The 18,071-nt window shown below is 37.5% G+C and overlaps 1 protein-coding gene across 4 annotated transcripts in view; it reads right to left on the bottom strand.

Annotated features, from left to right (window-relative positions):
- The window catches only part of dgkza (diacylglycerol kinase, zeta a), a 60,115-nt gene that overhangs the window by 23,308 nt on the left and 18,736 nt on the right, over positions 1-18,071 (bottom strand). For 2 of the 4 annotated variants that reach the window (XM_059532875.1, XM_059532884.1), the window contains 19 exons: positions 17,497-17,553; positions 15,162-15,230; positions 14,963-15,034; positions 14,753-14,869; positions 14,206-14,277; positions 13,990-14,085; positions 13,792-13,874; positions 13,536-13,596; positions 12,705-12,818; positions 12,406-12,546; positions 12,249-12,327; positions 12,039-12,094; positions 11,047-11,109; positions 10,680-10,753; positions 10,331-10,442; positions 10,043-10,242; positions 9,082-9,182; positions 5,048-5,127; positions 2,609-2,678 (listed from right to left, as the gene is read on the bottom strand). In XM_059532875.1, the coding sequence (XP_059388858.1) occupies positions 2,609-2,678; positions 5,048-5,127; positions 9,082-9,182; positions 10,043-10,242; positions 10,331-10,442; positions 10,680-10,753; positions 11,047-11,109; positions 12,039-12,094; positions 12,249-12,327; positions 12,406-12,546; positions 12,705-12,818; positions 13,536-13,596; positions 13,792-13,874; positions 13,990-14,085; positions 14,206-14,277; positions 14,753-14,869; positions 14,963-15,034; positions 15,162-15,230; positions 17,497-17,553 (1,717 nt within the window). Of the gene's footprint in view, positions 1-2,608; positions 2,679-3,572; positions 3,618-5,047; positions 5,128-9,081; positions 9,186-10,042; positions 10,243-10,330; positions 10,443-10,679; positions 10,754-11,046; positions 11,110-12,038; positions 12,095-12,248; positions 12,328-12,405; positions 12,547-12,704; positions 12,819-13,535; positions 13,597-13,791; positions 13,875-13,989; positions 14,086-14,205; positions 14,278-14,752; positions 14,870-14,962; positions 15,035-15,161; positions 15,231-17,496; positions 17,554-18,071 lie in introns of all 4 variants that reach the window. The other 2 variants (XM_059532858.1, XM_059532866.1) reach the window with 2 other exon arrangements.

Here is an 18,071-nt window from a genome sequence, read left to right as displayed (position 1 = left end):
TGAAAAGTTCTGACTCATCCTGCAGTTCTCTGCTCTGGTAATAAAGCCCTCGGAAGCTTTTTAGTCTTAAAATGAGGAGATTAATTTTCCTCTGGGCCGGTGGGAAGAGAGGAAGGACAGAAATGAAAGGATGAAAAAAGGGTGGAAAGATGCAAGTATTGAACAGGGGAATGTGATGTACTATTTCACTGGTTTGATGTGTAGCAGTTTAGGATCTGTGTGAATGTGACTCAGCTGTCACAGAGGATTTGTGTATAATGATGACTGACTACCCACATCTTGAGATGCTGTCAAAGGAAAACCTGATGGCCCTTTCAGCCAGTGCATTGCACCTCTCAACAAAAGTGACACCTGTACAGTTGCATCTCAATAAATTAGAATGTCAGGGAAAAATTCATTTATTTCAGTATTTCAATTCAAATTGTGAAACTCGTGTATTAAATAAATTCAATGAACACAGACTGAAGTAGTTTAAGTCTTTGGTTCTTTTAATTGATGATGATTTTGGCTCACATTTAACAAAAACCCATAAATTCTCAACAAATTAGATAAATAAAAAAAACATTTTTAATGAATTGTTAGCCTTCTGGAATGTATGTTCATTTAATGTACATGTACTCAATACTTGGTAGGGGCTCCTTTTGTTTTAATTACTGCCTTAATTCGCCGTGGCATGGAGGTGATCAGTTTGTGGCACTGATGAGGTGGTATGGTTTCTTTGACAGTGGCCTTCAGCTCATCTGCATTTTTTGGTCTCTTGTTTCTCATCTTCCTCTTGACAATAGCCCATAGATTCTCTATGGGGTTCATGTCCGGTGAGTTTGCTGGCCAGTCAAGCACACCAACACCATGCTCATTTAACCAACTTTTGGTGCTTTTGGCAGTGTAGGCAGGTGCCAAATCCTGCTGGAAAATGAAATCAGCATCTTCAAAATGCTGGACAGCAGAAGGAAGCATGAAGTGCTCCAAGATTTCTTGGTAAATGGGTGCAGTGACTTTGGTTTCCAATAAACACAATGGACCAATACCTGCAGATGACACTGCACCCCAAATCATCACAGACTGTGGAAACTTAACACTGGACTTCAAGCAACTTTAGCTATGAGCTTATCCACCCTTCCTCCAGGACCTTGGTTTCCAAATGAATTACAAAACTTGCTCTCATCTGAAAAGAGGACCACTGGGCAACAGTCCAGTTCTTCTTCTCCTAAGCCTAAGTAAGACGCCTCTGATGTTGTCTGTGTTTCAGCAAATTCCTTGACACGTCTGTGTTTGGTGGCTCTTGATGCCTTGACCCCAGCCTCAGTCCATTCCTTGTGAAGTTCACTCTAATTCTTGAATCGATTTTGCTTGGCAATCCTCATAAGGGTTCAGTTCTCTCGGTTGGTTGTGCATCTTTTTGTTCCACATGCTTTCCTTCCAATCAGCTTTCTGTTAACATGCTTGGATACAGCACTCTGTGAACAGCCAGATTCTTTGACAATGAATGTTTGTGGCTTACCCACCTTGTGAAGGGTGGCAATGATTGTCTTCTGGACATCTGTCAGATCAGCAGTCTTCCCCATAATTGTGTAGCCTAGTGAACCATACTGAGAGACCATTCTGAAGGCTCTGGAAACCTTTACAGGTGTTTTGAGTTGATTATCACATTGGCATGTCACCATATTCTAATTTGTTGAGATTGTGAAATTGTGTTCCGAAGATGAACAAAGCTTTTACGGGTTTGCAACGACATGGGGGTAAGTGATTAATGACAAAATTTTCATTTTGGGGTTGAGTATCCCTTTAAGTACACACTGATATTACTAGGTTGTGAACACATCATTGCATCCTTTTCAAGTCTTATGCAGTACAATTCACCATTTTTATTTTATTTAATCCACATCTTCACACTGATCAAAAAGGAGATTAATGCAAAACTTGAAAAGCTGTTCACATAAAGGTATGAATAGTTCCAATAATGAGCTTGTAGGTTAGAGTGTACAAACAAATAATAAAGCAGTTTAAATAAATACACTACCATTTAAAAGTTTGAGATCAGTATGATTATTGCTTCTGAAAGTCAACAAGGTTGCATTCATTTGATCAAAAACACAGTAAAAAAGTAATATTGTGAAACATTATAATATTATAAAAAATAACTGATTTCTATTTGAATTTATAAAAAAAAAAAAAAAAAAAAAAATATATATATATATATATATATATATATATATATATATATATATATATATATATATATATATGTGTATGTATGTATATAATATTTCCCTGTGGCTGTAATTCTCTCCTGCTAACAGTAATCATCTTGGCACTCCTTATTAGCACTGAAATGCCAGAGTAGATTCTGTTCTTTAGTATGGAGATTCATGACTCTTTCTCTTTTACTAGCTTTGATTCTGGCACTGATAAGAGAATATTTTTTGGGTCTGACTCACAGTTTTGAATCTCTGACCTTTACTTTTTGCCATTTTATTCACTGCAAACACCTACAGCTTTGTGCACTTATAAACACAACTCCAGCCCACATCCTTGAGGGCCAACATGGCACACTTGTTGTTCAGTACACCAGATCTAACATCCAAACTACTGTGAAAAGAATACTCACAGTCGAGAAAGCACCATTTTGGCGACAGCCTCTGAGACGACAAAGCCTTTGATTTGGTCTCGTCACCTTCCTATGAATGAAAGGAGAAGAAAATATAGGGTAGGAGATAGGAAGAGAAGAAAGGTTTATAGAATTCCGATCATCATTTGCTTCAGCAAAAAATCAGTATATGAACAGTGCATAAGTTTACTATTTTCAACACATACACAGACCTGTCATTATTTTCTGTCACATCAATTCTTTCTTTCCCTAAAGCACCCAACTGCCAACTGAAGATCTACATAAGTCATGCAACAGAGTCAAATACACACTACAAAGACTACACTCACAGCACACAATGAACACAACACCTACATGCACCATCACTATAAAGAAAGCTGCCATTCTCTACAGAGGCTAAACGTGATCCACGGCATCCATCCAAACAAAGCACAGAGGAGCACTTAGGACCCAGGGGAAATATTCATGGTATGATGTTCTGAACGAGTGGATTTGACTTAGTAAGCGCTTACAGTTGAAGTTTCACCCATAATATCTGTTAAGAGAGAAATGAAATACTAACGAGGGTTCTCTTCACGTCTGCAAACACACTAGTATCTAGGAGGCGCTAGAGAGCTCTAATCTCACAGAAAGAGAGAGATTTAGGATGAATTTCAGAATACGCTGCTTTAGAGATCATGTTAAGCTCTATGTGAAAACAAACTCCCTTGCTTATTTTATATCTCTAGGGGTTTATGCACTCTCACGGTAAACATGTCTGCCTCCGAGCATACTTTTATAGTACACAAATGTGCTTCTGAAGTTTATCTAGGTTGGGTTTGTGGAGGCATGTCTATCAAAATCCGATTGTACAAACAGCACTCTGTTTGGTTTTATCGAGTCATTGTCCAGGCTGTATTTCCAGGCTTGTTCCTGAAAGTGCTCCAAGTGTGCCTGTCTCATCTCTCGCAGGTGTCTCACCCACCTGGAGCACCATCCGCTGCAGAGATGGGTGAAACGACACAAAGTCCTGCAGGAGACCCCATTACAATTAGATACATAAACACAAAGCCCATCAGATCAGCCCGTCAGTTCAGATACATACAGATCGGAGCAGATGGACAACAGTGTTTCTTGAAGAAGACCCTACAGCACGTGAATGAATGTAAGCATTTAACTTTGAGACTACTTTTCTTTTTGAAGGACACTTAATTCTGCCTCAGACACTCACACTACCTTACTGCCAAGGGTGTTTTGTTATGACATGCTGCACAGTGTGTGAGAGTGTGTGTGTGTGTGTGTGTGTGTGTGTGAACCATTAAAGGGGTCATATGATGCTGCTTAAAAGAACATTATTTTGTGTATTTGGTGTAATTAAAAGTGTTTATGCGGTTTAAGGTTAAAAAAACTGGTCTGAAAAGCGAGGTGTGCCAGCTAATTTAGTGTGTTGTGATTGGCCGAGTAAAACATGCATGCAACCACGTTTGTTTTTTAGCTAATTGTAAAGTTATATTTATATAACCACTGTAACTTAATAGTAATGTATGAACTTAAACAAGGCCAGAATAAGATGCCATACATTAATAAATCAACAACTGTTGGCTCAAACCAGTGTAAAAAACAATGGTACAAATCAAAACAATGGTTTCATCTGAGAATTGTTGTCTAGAAAGCATGGCATCGTCGGACAGTTTTATTATTTCATTTGTCATTTTAATAATTATACAAGTTGCTGCATTAACCACATATTTTAATGTTTGATTTTTGGCCAACGTTTTATAATAAGGTTCAATTTGTTAACATTGGTTGATGCTGTAGGTATCATGTACAAACAACGAGCAATATAAAAAGTAACATTTATACAGCTAGATTCATGATAATTAGTTAACAGATGAATAAACAATAAATGTATAATTTAAAAGGATTATTAACTTAAAATTCAATTAAATTCAATTCTGTCATTATTTATCTACTTGTATGACTTTGTTTCCTCTGAGGACTATATGAGAAAAGATTTTCAGAAATGCTCTCATTTCGTCCAAAAATGGCAGTCAATGTTCACCAAAACTGCTTGGTTTTTATGTTCCACAGAAGAAAGTCACAGGTTTGGAACAACAAGACGGTGAACAAATTTGAATTGAATTTGTTAATTGATATCATAATACCTATTTCATTAACGGTTGTTCATAAGGGTGTTGCAGATCTTTGCTACTGTATAATAATTCTGATACTGTGTTGTGTTGCCACTAGGTGTACAATCTGGGTCCTAAAGCACAATTTATTTGAGCACACTGCTCTGTCCTGTAGTGCAGTATAACTTCTCCTTCATTATATTCTGACTAACTGACTGGTCCCATCATTAATTAAACTCTAACACCTCTCTCCTCCTCTCTTTTCCAATCCTCTTCATTTCTCACTTTTACCCCACTCCATCTGTTAACCCCAGCCTCTCATTTTTACCTCCTGTAGTCTCTCGATGTGAGCTCGGCAGGTTTCCAAATCACTGTCTCCCGGGACAACGATGAGACCCAGTGGAATTGCTGCGATAAGGAAAGAAGAAAAGAGAAGTAAGAACGAGGGATGAGGAGAAGAAACCGAATCTTTCTATCACTCTCACAGTAACGGTCTGCTGTGTGTTGTGAAAAACTTGGCCCACATTCTTTCCCCTCAAGAGATACTGATCAGCAGTGGGAGAAAGAGTAAAAATAAAAGAAGAGAGCAAAAGAAAGAAAGGAGGAAATGCTATTTTCAATCATGTAAGGTATAAGCTCATTCACCTTTATCTTTGTGAACACATCTGCAAGCAGATTTATGGCAGTTACATGCAACACGGACTAGCTCAGCCCCAGTCAGATTCATTCAAACTAATCCACAGATTCTTCATGAAACAAGGTCAGACAGTAATAGGACGTGATGGGGAGGATGTGGCAATTTTATCTGCACTACAGTCTAAACCACTGCAGGCATTTTGGAGACACATGGCTGTAGGCCTGCTCTTACATGTGCTGTCAGTGAGAGAATAAGATGAAATATGATGTTTCCGAAGTGGTTGCTGAGGGTACATGTGTCCTCTCATGCATATGGATATTCTCAAGTCCAAGTCACTTTAAAAGGGTAAAAAGCATAGATCCAACACTGAGATCTTAACTGTAGCGTGATACATTCAACCACCCTGAGCGTTATGAAGATACAGTAGTGTAGATCTGAAAGCTGGAGGAGCAGTAGTCATGCCCTACTCTGAGCCAAGCCTCACAGGCTTCAGAGAGGCAGGCTCATATTTTTACATTAAATGAGCATTCTCAAGAGGACGGCAAGTTTCTCTGACAAAGTGGGAAGTGAGAGAGCGAGGCAGAGAGAAAGCGGCAGGGGAAGCAGGAAGAAACGAGCAGAGAGAGAGAGAGAGAGAGAGAATAGCGAGAGATGGGAGAGGTCTCTTCCATTGAGGAAGGTTGGGTTGCTTAGCAACATCTGAACAGTCGTTCCCAAATTCAATTCAGGTTTTTTTTTCTGCGCTCTCTCTCTCTCTCTCTCTCTCTGTTCAGTTGGAGGTATTGTCAAGCCTCTTCTGAAGAGTGAAGAGGGACTGACAGCAGTGCACAGATGAGACACAGGGATGTGTGGTATATTTCTGGATCACAAAAGAGAGAGTACAGAACAGCTGTATGAACAGCAAAGAGCTAATCGCTATCTCGCAGTTGACATGCACTTTAAAAGTTTCATTTCAGTCAAACTAAAGCAGTAATTTGTCTTTTTATGATGTTAAATGAACATCATGGCACTCTGAATAACTGGCCTAGATAATGTGATTGTAGCTCAGCTTCATGCAGCATTTATACAAGTTAACTACACCACAATTTGTCTTAGAATAGTGTGCTTCTGAAAAACAGAGGTGATGTGCAATGAGTATTTAAAACTTCAATTATCTGATAACACATTGTGTCATGTATACTTAGACAAAGAGACTTTCTATGAAGCCCATATTTATAATACATTATAAGGGTATTTTTAAGGCATTATAACGCATTACAAAAACCTTATAATATGTTATATCATCTTATAAATAATCATGACAACAATTATAATACATTATAATGCTTACACATTTGTGGTTATAACATTTAAGATTATGATTATTTATAACACACAATGAACACTATACTTTTACATTTATAATGGGCTATATATCTTGACATTATTTAAGTTCTGCACAGTATCTTACTACAGCTTATGAGTGCTTAGTGTGTGTTCCCTGTGAGGCTAATATTCATTTTGATGTGAAACAAAATGCAATGTTTATACAATATGTTAGGTTACATTTTATTTTGATGGTCCCCTTAGTCTATTGACTATAAGCAACTTTGCAACGTCAGCTAACTCTCAGTAGAGTATTTGTTGGCTTAGATTAAGGTTGGTAAAATGTTGATGGACTTGCAGACTTTGTCTGTTGGGGAACCATCAAAATAAAAGTGTTAGCATATATTTAGCAGACGTACAACTAATACTCCAATAGTTGATATGTAGCTGCAGAGTTACTTATCAAGAGCTGTCTAAAGGGTACAATCAAAATAATCAAACTGATATTACAATAAAAATAGTTCAAAGCTGATATTACAATAAAAATAGTTCAAAGCAAATGTATTATATTACACATTCTTCAGATCTTATGGCTGTTTGAGAAAATATATATATTATTATTATTATTAATATGCTTATAAGTAGCATAAGAAAGATGGAAAGATGAGACTTATAATATATTATAACTATGAGAAATATAACCAACTGTAACTGAAGTAAATGCAACATGTTCATTGTGTTATAAATCATCATACTCTTAAAAGCTATAACCACTAATAAGTAAATATTATAATATATTAAAACTGTTCTTATGCAAATTCATAAGATTATAACATATTATAAGTTTTTTTTATAATGCATTATCCAATCATTATAACGCCTTAAGAATACCCTTACAATGCAATATAAATAAGGGCTTCATAGAAAGTGTTACTGAGACTGATCATACCTGCACATGCACCGTGTTTGCACTTACTGTTGCTTGCTCACACACACAAAGACATTCTTGCACACTAGCAGGATAAAACAAATCTTTCATAATTCATTGTGAAGCTGAGAATTGATTTTTGGGAACAGTTACTGACGTATCGCCAAAAGCAGAAATGTGTAACGTCAAAATCTCTAATGGATCGGCACAAATTGCTCTGTCAAAACATAACAGAAACATAAAGCTGCATCTGAATGTATTCTCAAAGATCCACTTAATTCCATCCATACGCCCCATAATCACTCACTGTAGAGATGGGACGACACCTAGTGCTGAGAAATACAACTGCAGCTTGAATCATGTACTCTTACTAAACACAAGTGAAATATTTTTTATCAAATCTTAAAAGATTTCTATCCACTTTTAAGTGAGCTAACATATAGCCATAACTGGTATGGACATCTGCTTGTTAAGTCCTCACATAACAAATATGGTTTCTGAGTCCAAGTCTCCCCATATTAAGTGAGAAGAATACCATCTCAACAGACGTTTATGAGAATTGCTTATTTACAGCACAGATTTAAGGTATGCTTTTAAAAACTCACAGAGTCCCGGACACCAATATTTTAACAATTCAGAAAAGATTAATCTCTGTCTGGTCAACAGAGATTTCTGTATGGACACAAATAATAGTATCCTGATATTTGGGTATTATTACAGCACACAGTGAGTGTATACTAGCACCATATGCTGTTTGCTTTTGGGATGTGATAGAGCACTTGGAAACCTGCAAACCAGCATGTGTGACGTCAGACTTAACAAGTGGATAGAGGAGGACAGGTTTCCCTACCTCCCTCTAATAATTAGAAATGGCCAATATTTGATATTCTTGATGCTGCCCTGCTGCATTCCAGCATATGCAGCTCTGTTTGTTGTTGGGATGAAAAAAAGTTTTACCATTTATAACTTCATTTTAACATAATTCTGTGAAAATAGGGACTTCCACACCATAACTATAACAATAACAACAAAGAGGAATGATATTGTTGGCATGTCTTACAGAATGTATTCTGTCCAGCAGATAAACAATAAAAACACTGACAGCCAATCAGAATCCACCTGATTTTAAAGAGCTTGCGCAGTTAAAGCGGCAAAAGACATAACTGCACTTTGTGCTTATAATAAACAGAACAGTATATCGTTCAATGGTGTGATCGTAATATCTTTATCGTAATCGCTATCTTTACAGTTATGGTTCTTGGTGTGAACAGGCCATTAGACATAGAATTTATTTTAAGTACTTATAACTTTTTCTTTATTTCCTCAAATCCCTTTTAATCATTTAATTCCTTTAATTAGAAAGAACATAACAACCATTGCCTCCTCCAGTGTTCAGGACACGGTTATGGCTTTAAACGAAACCTTTAAATCACAGCACACCAGGAGTCGCAAGTGTATTTTCTGGACTCTAATGTGTGTGTTTTATACTTACAAGCTTCTTTGAGTTTCTCCTTATCGTAGTGCAGAGCTTCGTAATCATGCATGCTGATACGGCTCACTCTGATCCGTAATCGTTCTGGAAATGGCTGCTGACTGCTGGATGAAAAAAAAAATCATAGAATTAAAAAAAAAAAAAACATGCAAACACAAAAGATACATACAGCAGAAAAAGAAGCTTTTGATAACAGCTGTGCGTAACAGTGAATATTCTGTCTTGGCTAGGTACAGTGTCACCACACTAATTAAATCTGTCTCCACTTCCGATATTTAGCTTTTTAAACGAGGTTTCATCCCAGGCCTATCTGCCGTCGATACAATTCCTTCACCTCGAATCGGCCAAGTGTGAAATTAACAAAACCTCAGAGAGAGAGAGAGAGAGAGCGATTGTCTAATTTAAGCAGGACTAAGTAAGCTCGTCTCTCCTTAGCAGCCATTTATGAGGGTAATATATTCACTTCGAGTGTCAAGGAACAGAAATGAGACTGCGACAGCGAATAAATCACACTAATTTTCACACTTTCAGTAACAGCTCAATAGAGACATCAATCCAGCAGTTTTTAACTTTCTGCTCACTCAGACTATTTTTTAAACATCAGCTCATAACAAATAAATGTATGTGTGTGTCTTATTTTGGTGCTGAGCCCTTCTCATTCAGAAAATGCAGACCTTTTCCTTTATACCAATACAAACCTGGCTTTTTGCTATATACCGGTACTGATGATAATCGTAATATTTAATAATGTAAATAATCCATCACCAGTTATTGTTGAAACCAGCGGCAATAACATATCACTACTGCCACACATAATGTCACATCGTCTGCCTTTTAACACCGTTATTTTGAGTGGGATTAATTGGCCAAAAATAGAAAACACAAAAGAGACAAGATATATAATATATCTATGAATCAAGGCGGCCATAATATACACACAGCATCCATATGTTGCACTCACTCATTGAGCAGTGGGATTGATGTGCGTCTCTTGGTTTTCTGCACCATGTTGGCCTGGTTTCTCAAGGAGATGTGAATAACAGATGGAGCTAGTTTGCAAGGCTCGCCATCCACCTGCATGGGGATTGACTTAAAGGTGGTGAGGGTGACTTCACGACACTGATTTAACCTCTCACCGTGACCTCCGACCTGCAGCGTAGCCTACAGTCATAAACAATACAGGGACTGTAAATTCACCAGTCGTACTATAAAAACTCACTTCAAACTAATTCAGGTAGTTGAAACATACCAGTGACGTCATCGTGAATCCAATGACCTCAATGCAGCCATCATCATGACGCTGAGGCTCAAAGTCATGATGCTCACTTGGATTGCCCCATGGCATAGTGCCCGCACAGTACCTGTGTTAATATGAACATCCAAACATGCAGATCTTCACACAGACTTATCTAGAACTGAAAATTCATTGTTGCCGTCACATTAATACATTTTTAAATACATTTAAACTCTTTCATTCAAATTGTAATTTTATTTTTATTTTTTTTATTAAAAAAATAATCACAATCTTACAGTTTACTTCTTTCAAAAACATCTTACAGACTTAAATACAATTCACAGAAAATGATTTTATGTGTTACCTGGGGATATTGAGGAAGACCAGGCATTGCAGCTTCAAATCCTGCACTTTAGAGGTCAAATCTGTGCCGTCACACTACAGAGAATGAGAAAGAGAAGAAAGTGGTATAAACTGAATATGTCAGCAAAACAAACCAACAGTCAGCAAAAAAAAAGTTGCAACTCAAATTTATGCACACTATCTCTCAGTGCTAAAGCCCAAGAGGAAGAAATGCAAACAAACAATCATGCAAAAAGACTTCGATTCAAACCTAAAAAAAAAAAAACAAAGAATATAATTTGCATTTCTAAACACAAACAGACATGCGCACACATTTCCCATATTGTTGTGCACAAAGGGTTCTTTGTTTAGTCTATCTCCATACGTACCACCACTTTAATGTGTTTAGCCAGGTCTTTTGAGCTGCCCATCAAGAAATCAGAAAACGCTGTCTGTAGAAAAAGGAAACATCATTTGCATTTTAGACACCACCAACTCAGTGTCACATTTTTAATGTTGTTGTTAACAAAAGTGTTCCGTTTTTGATTTTACCAAGTGCAACATGTTCCTGGAACAACATCGTGATTAACCAATCAGATTTGAACAACCAGTTTATAGTTTTTGTGAAGTTTAGGTTTATAATCATGTGTTTGGTGCTTGCACATCAGTGTCATTCATCTGTCATTTCCTCTGATTTTAGGGATTACTCATGGTTAAGATTAGGTTCAGGTTTAGGGATATGGTCAAGACTATATTTTTGGATTAAAATGTTGTTCAAGGGTCAATGAAATATGTTGACCTAGGAACACATCTAAGGCTGATGATACATGTGGCAACTTTAGAGCAATGTTGCCGACAACGGGCAACCAGATGAGACACAGGGCCCACGACCGATCTAAAGCATCCAGATAGACATTTGTTATCCATCCTCAAGCAACAAACAACATTACTCAAAAAAAGTTTCTCTGCAAAATTGCTCAAAAGTTGCCCTGTGTATCATCAGCCTAACTCAACAAAATCAGGACGTGCCTCTCTGTATTGTGATGTACATTCAAAAATATTGAAAAAAAGAAAAAAAAAATGTTGGGCAGGGACTAGTTTCTATGCATTGTTTATTGACTGGCAAATCTGAATGTTAGCTATATATTGACTGTAAGAAAGAGGCGGGGATAAGGGTGGACTAAATGATTAGAGCAACCCAGCATACTGGAAGATCCAGTTACAACATTCTGATTAAGAATAACTTAAAAGAAAACTAAAATATATATATATATATATATATATTATACATGGATGAATAATTTACAATTAGATCAAATTGACAGGATGAAGTGAGCACTTTGTGAGGACTCTGCTGTTTGAGTTTATGTACTTCACTTACCCCTGCATAAAACATTTTGTTTCTGAATCGGCTGTTAAATTTCTCAGGGTTGGCCTCTGAAGAGTAAGAGGACAAACCATAATTAATCTCAATTAGCACCAATAAATCTGACCTTACAAAAGACACTCAAGCCTTAACTTTTACACAGCCAGTGTCGTTATTAAATAGTCACATTTACTGTATATGACAGAATAGTGCCTTTACACCAACCTCGGGATTCATGGAACTCTAAAGTCACATGAGCATCAAACCCAAGGCTGAAGTAATTATTGAAGACGTCCAAAGGGAGCTGTGGAGAAGAGAAACATCAGTCACTCTTACTCTGATACAAACAGAAACAGCACTGCAGGCGGAGCTCTTCCTGTACCTTGTCTGTCACCTGCTCATCTCTTTCCTCTGGCCCCGCCTCTGGGTTGGGCTTCACAATAAGATTCCATCGATCCAGCTGTACAATATTCCCATCCTCAACGTGAGATAGGATTTTACTCAGAGGTTCATCTGTGTAACCCTACATGCATACAGTTGTAAAAAATATGCCCATTCATCAAAACTATAAATGAATGAGCAGACTATGCTACATGAATTACAATGAAATTTAGACTGAAGTTTGGAATGAATGAATGTGTCTGACTGACTGTGCAGAGTTCAAACCGAAGTTCCACTCACCCCACCCCAGTTTAACGTCCTAGCGAGGTCATTTCCCGTGCCCAAAGGAAGTACTGCCACAGCAGGAGAAGGGTTTAGCTGCAGCTGATCAAGAGCAGACAAAATCCAGCCCACCTGAAACAAAGAATCAGTTAATGTGAGTGTGTGTGTGTATTCATGTGAGAGAGAGAGAAAAAGAAATGCTCAAAATGTTTCAAAAAGCTAAATCCATAAAAATCTAAATGTCTCTATCAGATACCTCATACAGCTAAAATCATGCAATACCTAAATAACAAACAAGTTAGAGTAAGATATCTTGTTTTGTAATATCACATCAATCCTCACAGAAAAACACAGGAGAATATGAATATATGGAGTGTTTAACTCCGAAAGCAGAACTTCTGCTGTTGTAAGACGAGCGATGGGACGGGTGGATTAAAACTCCTTATTTCAGATAGGCTTAAGGCATTATTCCCAAACTTCTCTCTCATGGATCAAAGTCAGGGTATGAAATATGACTGCATTCAGATTCCACTTTAACACTCTTAATTACTCACACAAACGGATTACGGAGATGTGACAGCGTGGGGTAAACCAGGACACACACGTCAGCACTATATGTCAGAAAACTCCTCAAACACATGACTCATCTGAATAGTATTATGGCTCAAAAGAATCATCTCTCGAGCCGCTCACAGACTCGGAGATAAGACTGTAATGCCACCTCCTTGCTGGAGGGGTTCGTACAGTAATTCCTACAGTATCCTTTCGGCTAACAGCTACAAAAGGTGATCACAGACTATATCGAAGCAGATTATTTTGTCACATATAGACATGGTCACACACACTCACCGTGCCATCCCCACCACAGGCCAAAATTCTCAAGTTGTGAACTTTGCGATACATCTCCAAGCTGAAATATATAAAAAGAATGAATATACATAAAAATATCGATCATCTTATTGAAACATGTCATAACAATGAGACAGATAAGTATTGTTCTTCTGAAGCAGGGCTACCCTATGAAGCTAATAAAAGCTGTTAAAGGGGTTCGGATGACAAAAACATGGAACCCCTGTTGTGAAGTATTCCACATGCAGGTACTGACCCTTCCTGAGGACCCCCCTGACTGAGATCAAAAACCTGCCGAGGGTTCAGATACCACAGAAAGGACTGGATCATTTTAGCTCCCTGAGAGAACATGAGAGAGAACAGGTATTATTTTCAGGTTTCATTTAATTGTTATTAATATAATTAATACTGAATAATTACTTCTTATTTTTGCTAGAGCATGTTATAATAATACCTGGTTTCCTCCGCTCTTTGGGTTTACAAACACCAGCAGGGGCTTCATGAGTTGTGAGGGAATAGGTCTCACAATGAAGGGCTTCCATCGAGCCTCCTGGTAAAGAAGAAAAAGAAAGAGTGACTGGGGTGAAGATATAACCCCCCCCAAAAAAAGTTGCTTATTTAATTGAATCATCCTCTGGCACACTAAACAATTACTTGGTTGTACTCATACCTCTGCTCCTTTCTTGCTGGATTTGCGTTTGAAAGAGGTTCGTTTCTTCTTTTTGCTTGACTTTAATGAGGACTACAATTAAAAAGTAGCACAATAACATTACAAAAGCACTCTACGACGAAATCACAATCATTAAAAACACAATGTAAAACTAAAGTACCTGCGGATGAAAAGATTTATATTTCAGCATAAAAATATTCCCTGGCTCTATAGTTTCTGAGCGTTTAAAATTCAGGGAAAGCACAGAACACAGCTGCCTGCTTTGTTTTGTTTTGTTTTTTTACAATTCAAGAAGACATTTCAGAACATAGTAAAACAGAGCAGAACATTTCTTTAAAAACTTTTGAAAAAGTAGTACTACACCACGCTTTGAAAATGTGCAGAAATTACAGTCTTGGGGTTTGTACCGAAGGTGTTTCCATCTCAAGTTTGACATTTTATGTTGCCATAGAGGAGCTGATAGCACTAATTCAAATCATTATCTAATTCAACTTGTGGATGTTTCCCATACAACTGCCCAACAGAGAAGTAATGTGTAATACTGTACCTGAGGTCGGCGAACCCGTATGATCCAGGTAGGAGGTACTATAACGGCAGCATGTGCTCCTAATGAACACGGTTCTTCTATCTGCTGCAGCATAAAGCATGTCACTTTATTATGATACTGCAGACAGACAGAGAAAGAGAGGAAAGTTACACACATTTAGATACGCTACAATACCAAAACACTCTATTGAATCTATGCTGAGAGTCTTACTGCTTGTTTGCACCAGGAGCAGCTAATGGCTACAATCTCTTTACTGTGAAAGGCAAATTTCTGCTGAAATCCCTGTAGGCAGAGAACAGATTCTGTCATAAACTTTAGTCTTCAATTATTTGACTTTTCAAATGTACATTTAATATATGTAATGTCTCAAACAGATTATGCCTGTACACATGTGATCCATTATACCCACCTTCCCACACTGTTTGCATTTGCCCTCTTGTCTTCTTCGATGGACCCAGTGGTGTCGCACTATTGCTGGCTGCAAAAAAACAACAACAACAAAAAAGGATCTCATGTAGCTGTGCCATCAACAGATTATGATAATCTGTGCTAAAAATGCCACATCAAACCAGTCATTTTGTGGGGTTATGCTGTGGGGCATCAAGAAAAAATCTGAAGGAGCAGACAGCAGAACAGAAATCATGAGAACAGCAAACCTGTCTGCAAATGAGTTAAACACCACGATGAAATGCCTTTGTGATTGTTGGAAAATTAATACTTAAATACTTTGGGTACAAACTCCCTTAGACATACTGTATGAAAGATCATTCAGATTTTTTTATGTTATAAAAATTAAGTATAAATTAATTATATAAGTTTTTGCAGTTTTAAAGGGATAGTTCACCCAAAAATGAAAATGTGATGTTTTTCTGCTTACCCCCAGGGCATCAAAGATGTGGGTGACTTTGTTTCTTCAGTAGAACACAAACCAATATTTTGAACTCAAACCGCTGCAGTCTATCGCTCTTATAATGTAAGTGGATGGGAATCACTGCTTTGGGAGTCCAAAATTTTACACAAACAAAACCAAATCAAACCCCGCGGCTCATGATGATACATTGACATGTAAAGACACAAAACCATCGGTCTGTGCAAGAATCTGAATAGTATTTATCATTTTTCATCTCTAATTTTCACAGCAATGTCCGAATGGTTAGAACTCTCCAGAGCGCATCCTTCTCAACAGCAGGCGCAGGACACATCTTATTTTTCTTCTTGCATTATGGCGGATCGCAGACTTATAAGTGCATTACCGCCACCTATCTCTCAAGTGGACCATTGACACTCCTAATTGAGATTGTAGATAGAGTGTCAATGGTCCATTTGAGAGAGAGATGATGGCAATGCACTTATAAGTCTGCAATCTGTCGTAAAGCAAGAAGAAGATGCATCAGGCACCTGCTGTTGAGAAGAACTTGCTCAGGAGGACATGCTTAGGACAGACAGTTCAGACATTGCTGTGAAAATCAGAGGTAAAAAAACAATATAAATACTTTTCAGTTTCTTGCACAGACAAATGGTTTTGTCTCTTTACACATCAGTGTATTGTCACAAGCTGCAGGGTTTAAATTGGTTTTGTTTGTGTAAGTTTTTGGACTCCCAAAGCCGTGATTCCCATCCACTTACATCAAAAGAGTAATATACCGCAACGGTTTCAGTTCAAAATCTTGGTTTGTGTTCTACTGAAGAAACAAAGTCACCCACATCTTTGATGCCCTGGGGTTAAGCAGATAAAAATCACATTTTCATTTTTGGGTGAACAATCCTTTTACGTTGTCTTTTAGGGTTAAGTGTTATAGTTTGGGCTTACACATACAGTATCTGTACCAGATGTGATGTGATTACAGAAAATAGAGTGAACTATAATTCCTCTTATAATAACTATAATGCACTGTTCAGTTTCTGACCCACTTCCCACACTTGTGTTACTTCAGAGTACAAACAGATTTGAAACTTTTGAACATTGTTCATTTACATATACTAAAATGTATTTGTGGATCATTATCTATTTGTTAAAAACACACACAAAAAACCCCACAAATCTAATTCTAACTAGTTAGTTTGAAGTAATTGTAATAAGATTTATTTTAAAACAAACGAAATGCACAAGCCCTCATTTAGCTAAGTAAAGGAGTCATCCGAGCTGTGTGAAAGTGTGTGTGATACCTGTGTGACAGAGGTGTGCGCACTACACTTAACTGCAGCACCTCTCATTTGCTCCAAAGCACGGCGACCTCTGAAAGCTCTGCGTCGCCAGGTATGCTAACCCACCAAGGCAAGATGAGAAACAAGGAAGAGACGGGGAACACAGAGGGAGCAGAAGTGCAATGGAGAGATAGGGGTGAGGAGACGTGGGATGGATTACAGCAGTGAGAGTAACAGCAGGGATGTGTAAAAAGGAAAACAGAAGGTAAAAAGGGTAAAAGAAAGATTTAAACAGCAAACAGCACCTGCCCCTAAAGTGTGTGTAAAACAGTCTGGGGTCATGCAGACAGTTACTTACACATCTCAAACTTACAAATAACAATGAAAAAAAAATTAAGAACTTATTATATTAATTTTATTTATAAATATTAAAAATACAATGACAAAAAAAAAAAGTCGGTCTCTTAGCAGACTGCTGTTGGCTGTTTATATCGAGCTATGAAGGTTTTACAGTAATAAGTTTGACAGAATCAGAATACAGGCAAATTAGGAGAAATATTTAATAAAATAAAATAAAAATACAAAAAGAAGAAACTCACTTCACGGATGTTCCGTGAACCGGACTCCCTGAAAGATGGTTTACATCTGAAGTTTATCTGAAAGAAAATGAAAAAATCTTTTTTTCTACAATACAATTCAGTATTTACCCTAATTTAAACCCTAAGAATGGAAAATACAGCAGCTCATCGAAACCACAAACTGTTGGATTGTTTTCCAGAAAACATGCTCAGATTTGGAGATTCCCAACTGAGCTCAAATACATTTTGGAATTTTAAAAGCGTGTGAGAACAGAGCAAAAACCAGAAGCACCACTTGCCTTTATGTCTTCTCTGAGTTTGATAAAATGATTAGTGTGTGAAGTATGATTAAAATCATCCCTGATCAAACATCATTTCACCACAATCAGCCCCACATACCAGACACAAACTGTAGAAGACACCAGCCAGATTCTGTACTGAGCACACACAATCTGTGCTTCCTGGAGAAAATATAACTCCACCAACCCGACACTGACTTGCCCAATCACAGTGATAGTGATTTAGGTACCAATAAGAAACAGAATATGTCTGGCAAGAAAACCTTTCTGAATTACATGGTTAAACCAGATTTTGTC

Source organism: Carassius carassius, chromosome 3, assembly GCF_963082965.1.
Source record: "Carassius carassius chromosome 3, fCarCar2.1, whole genome shotgun sequence".
NCBI lineage: Eukaryota > Metazoa > Chordata > Actinopteri > Cypriniformes > Cyprinidae > Carassius > Carassius carassius.
This window is presented reverse-complemented; position numbering and strand designations above follow the sequence as displayed.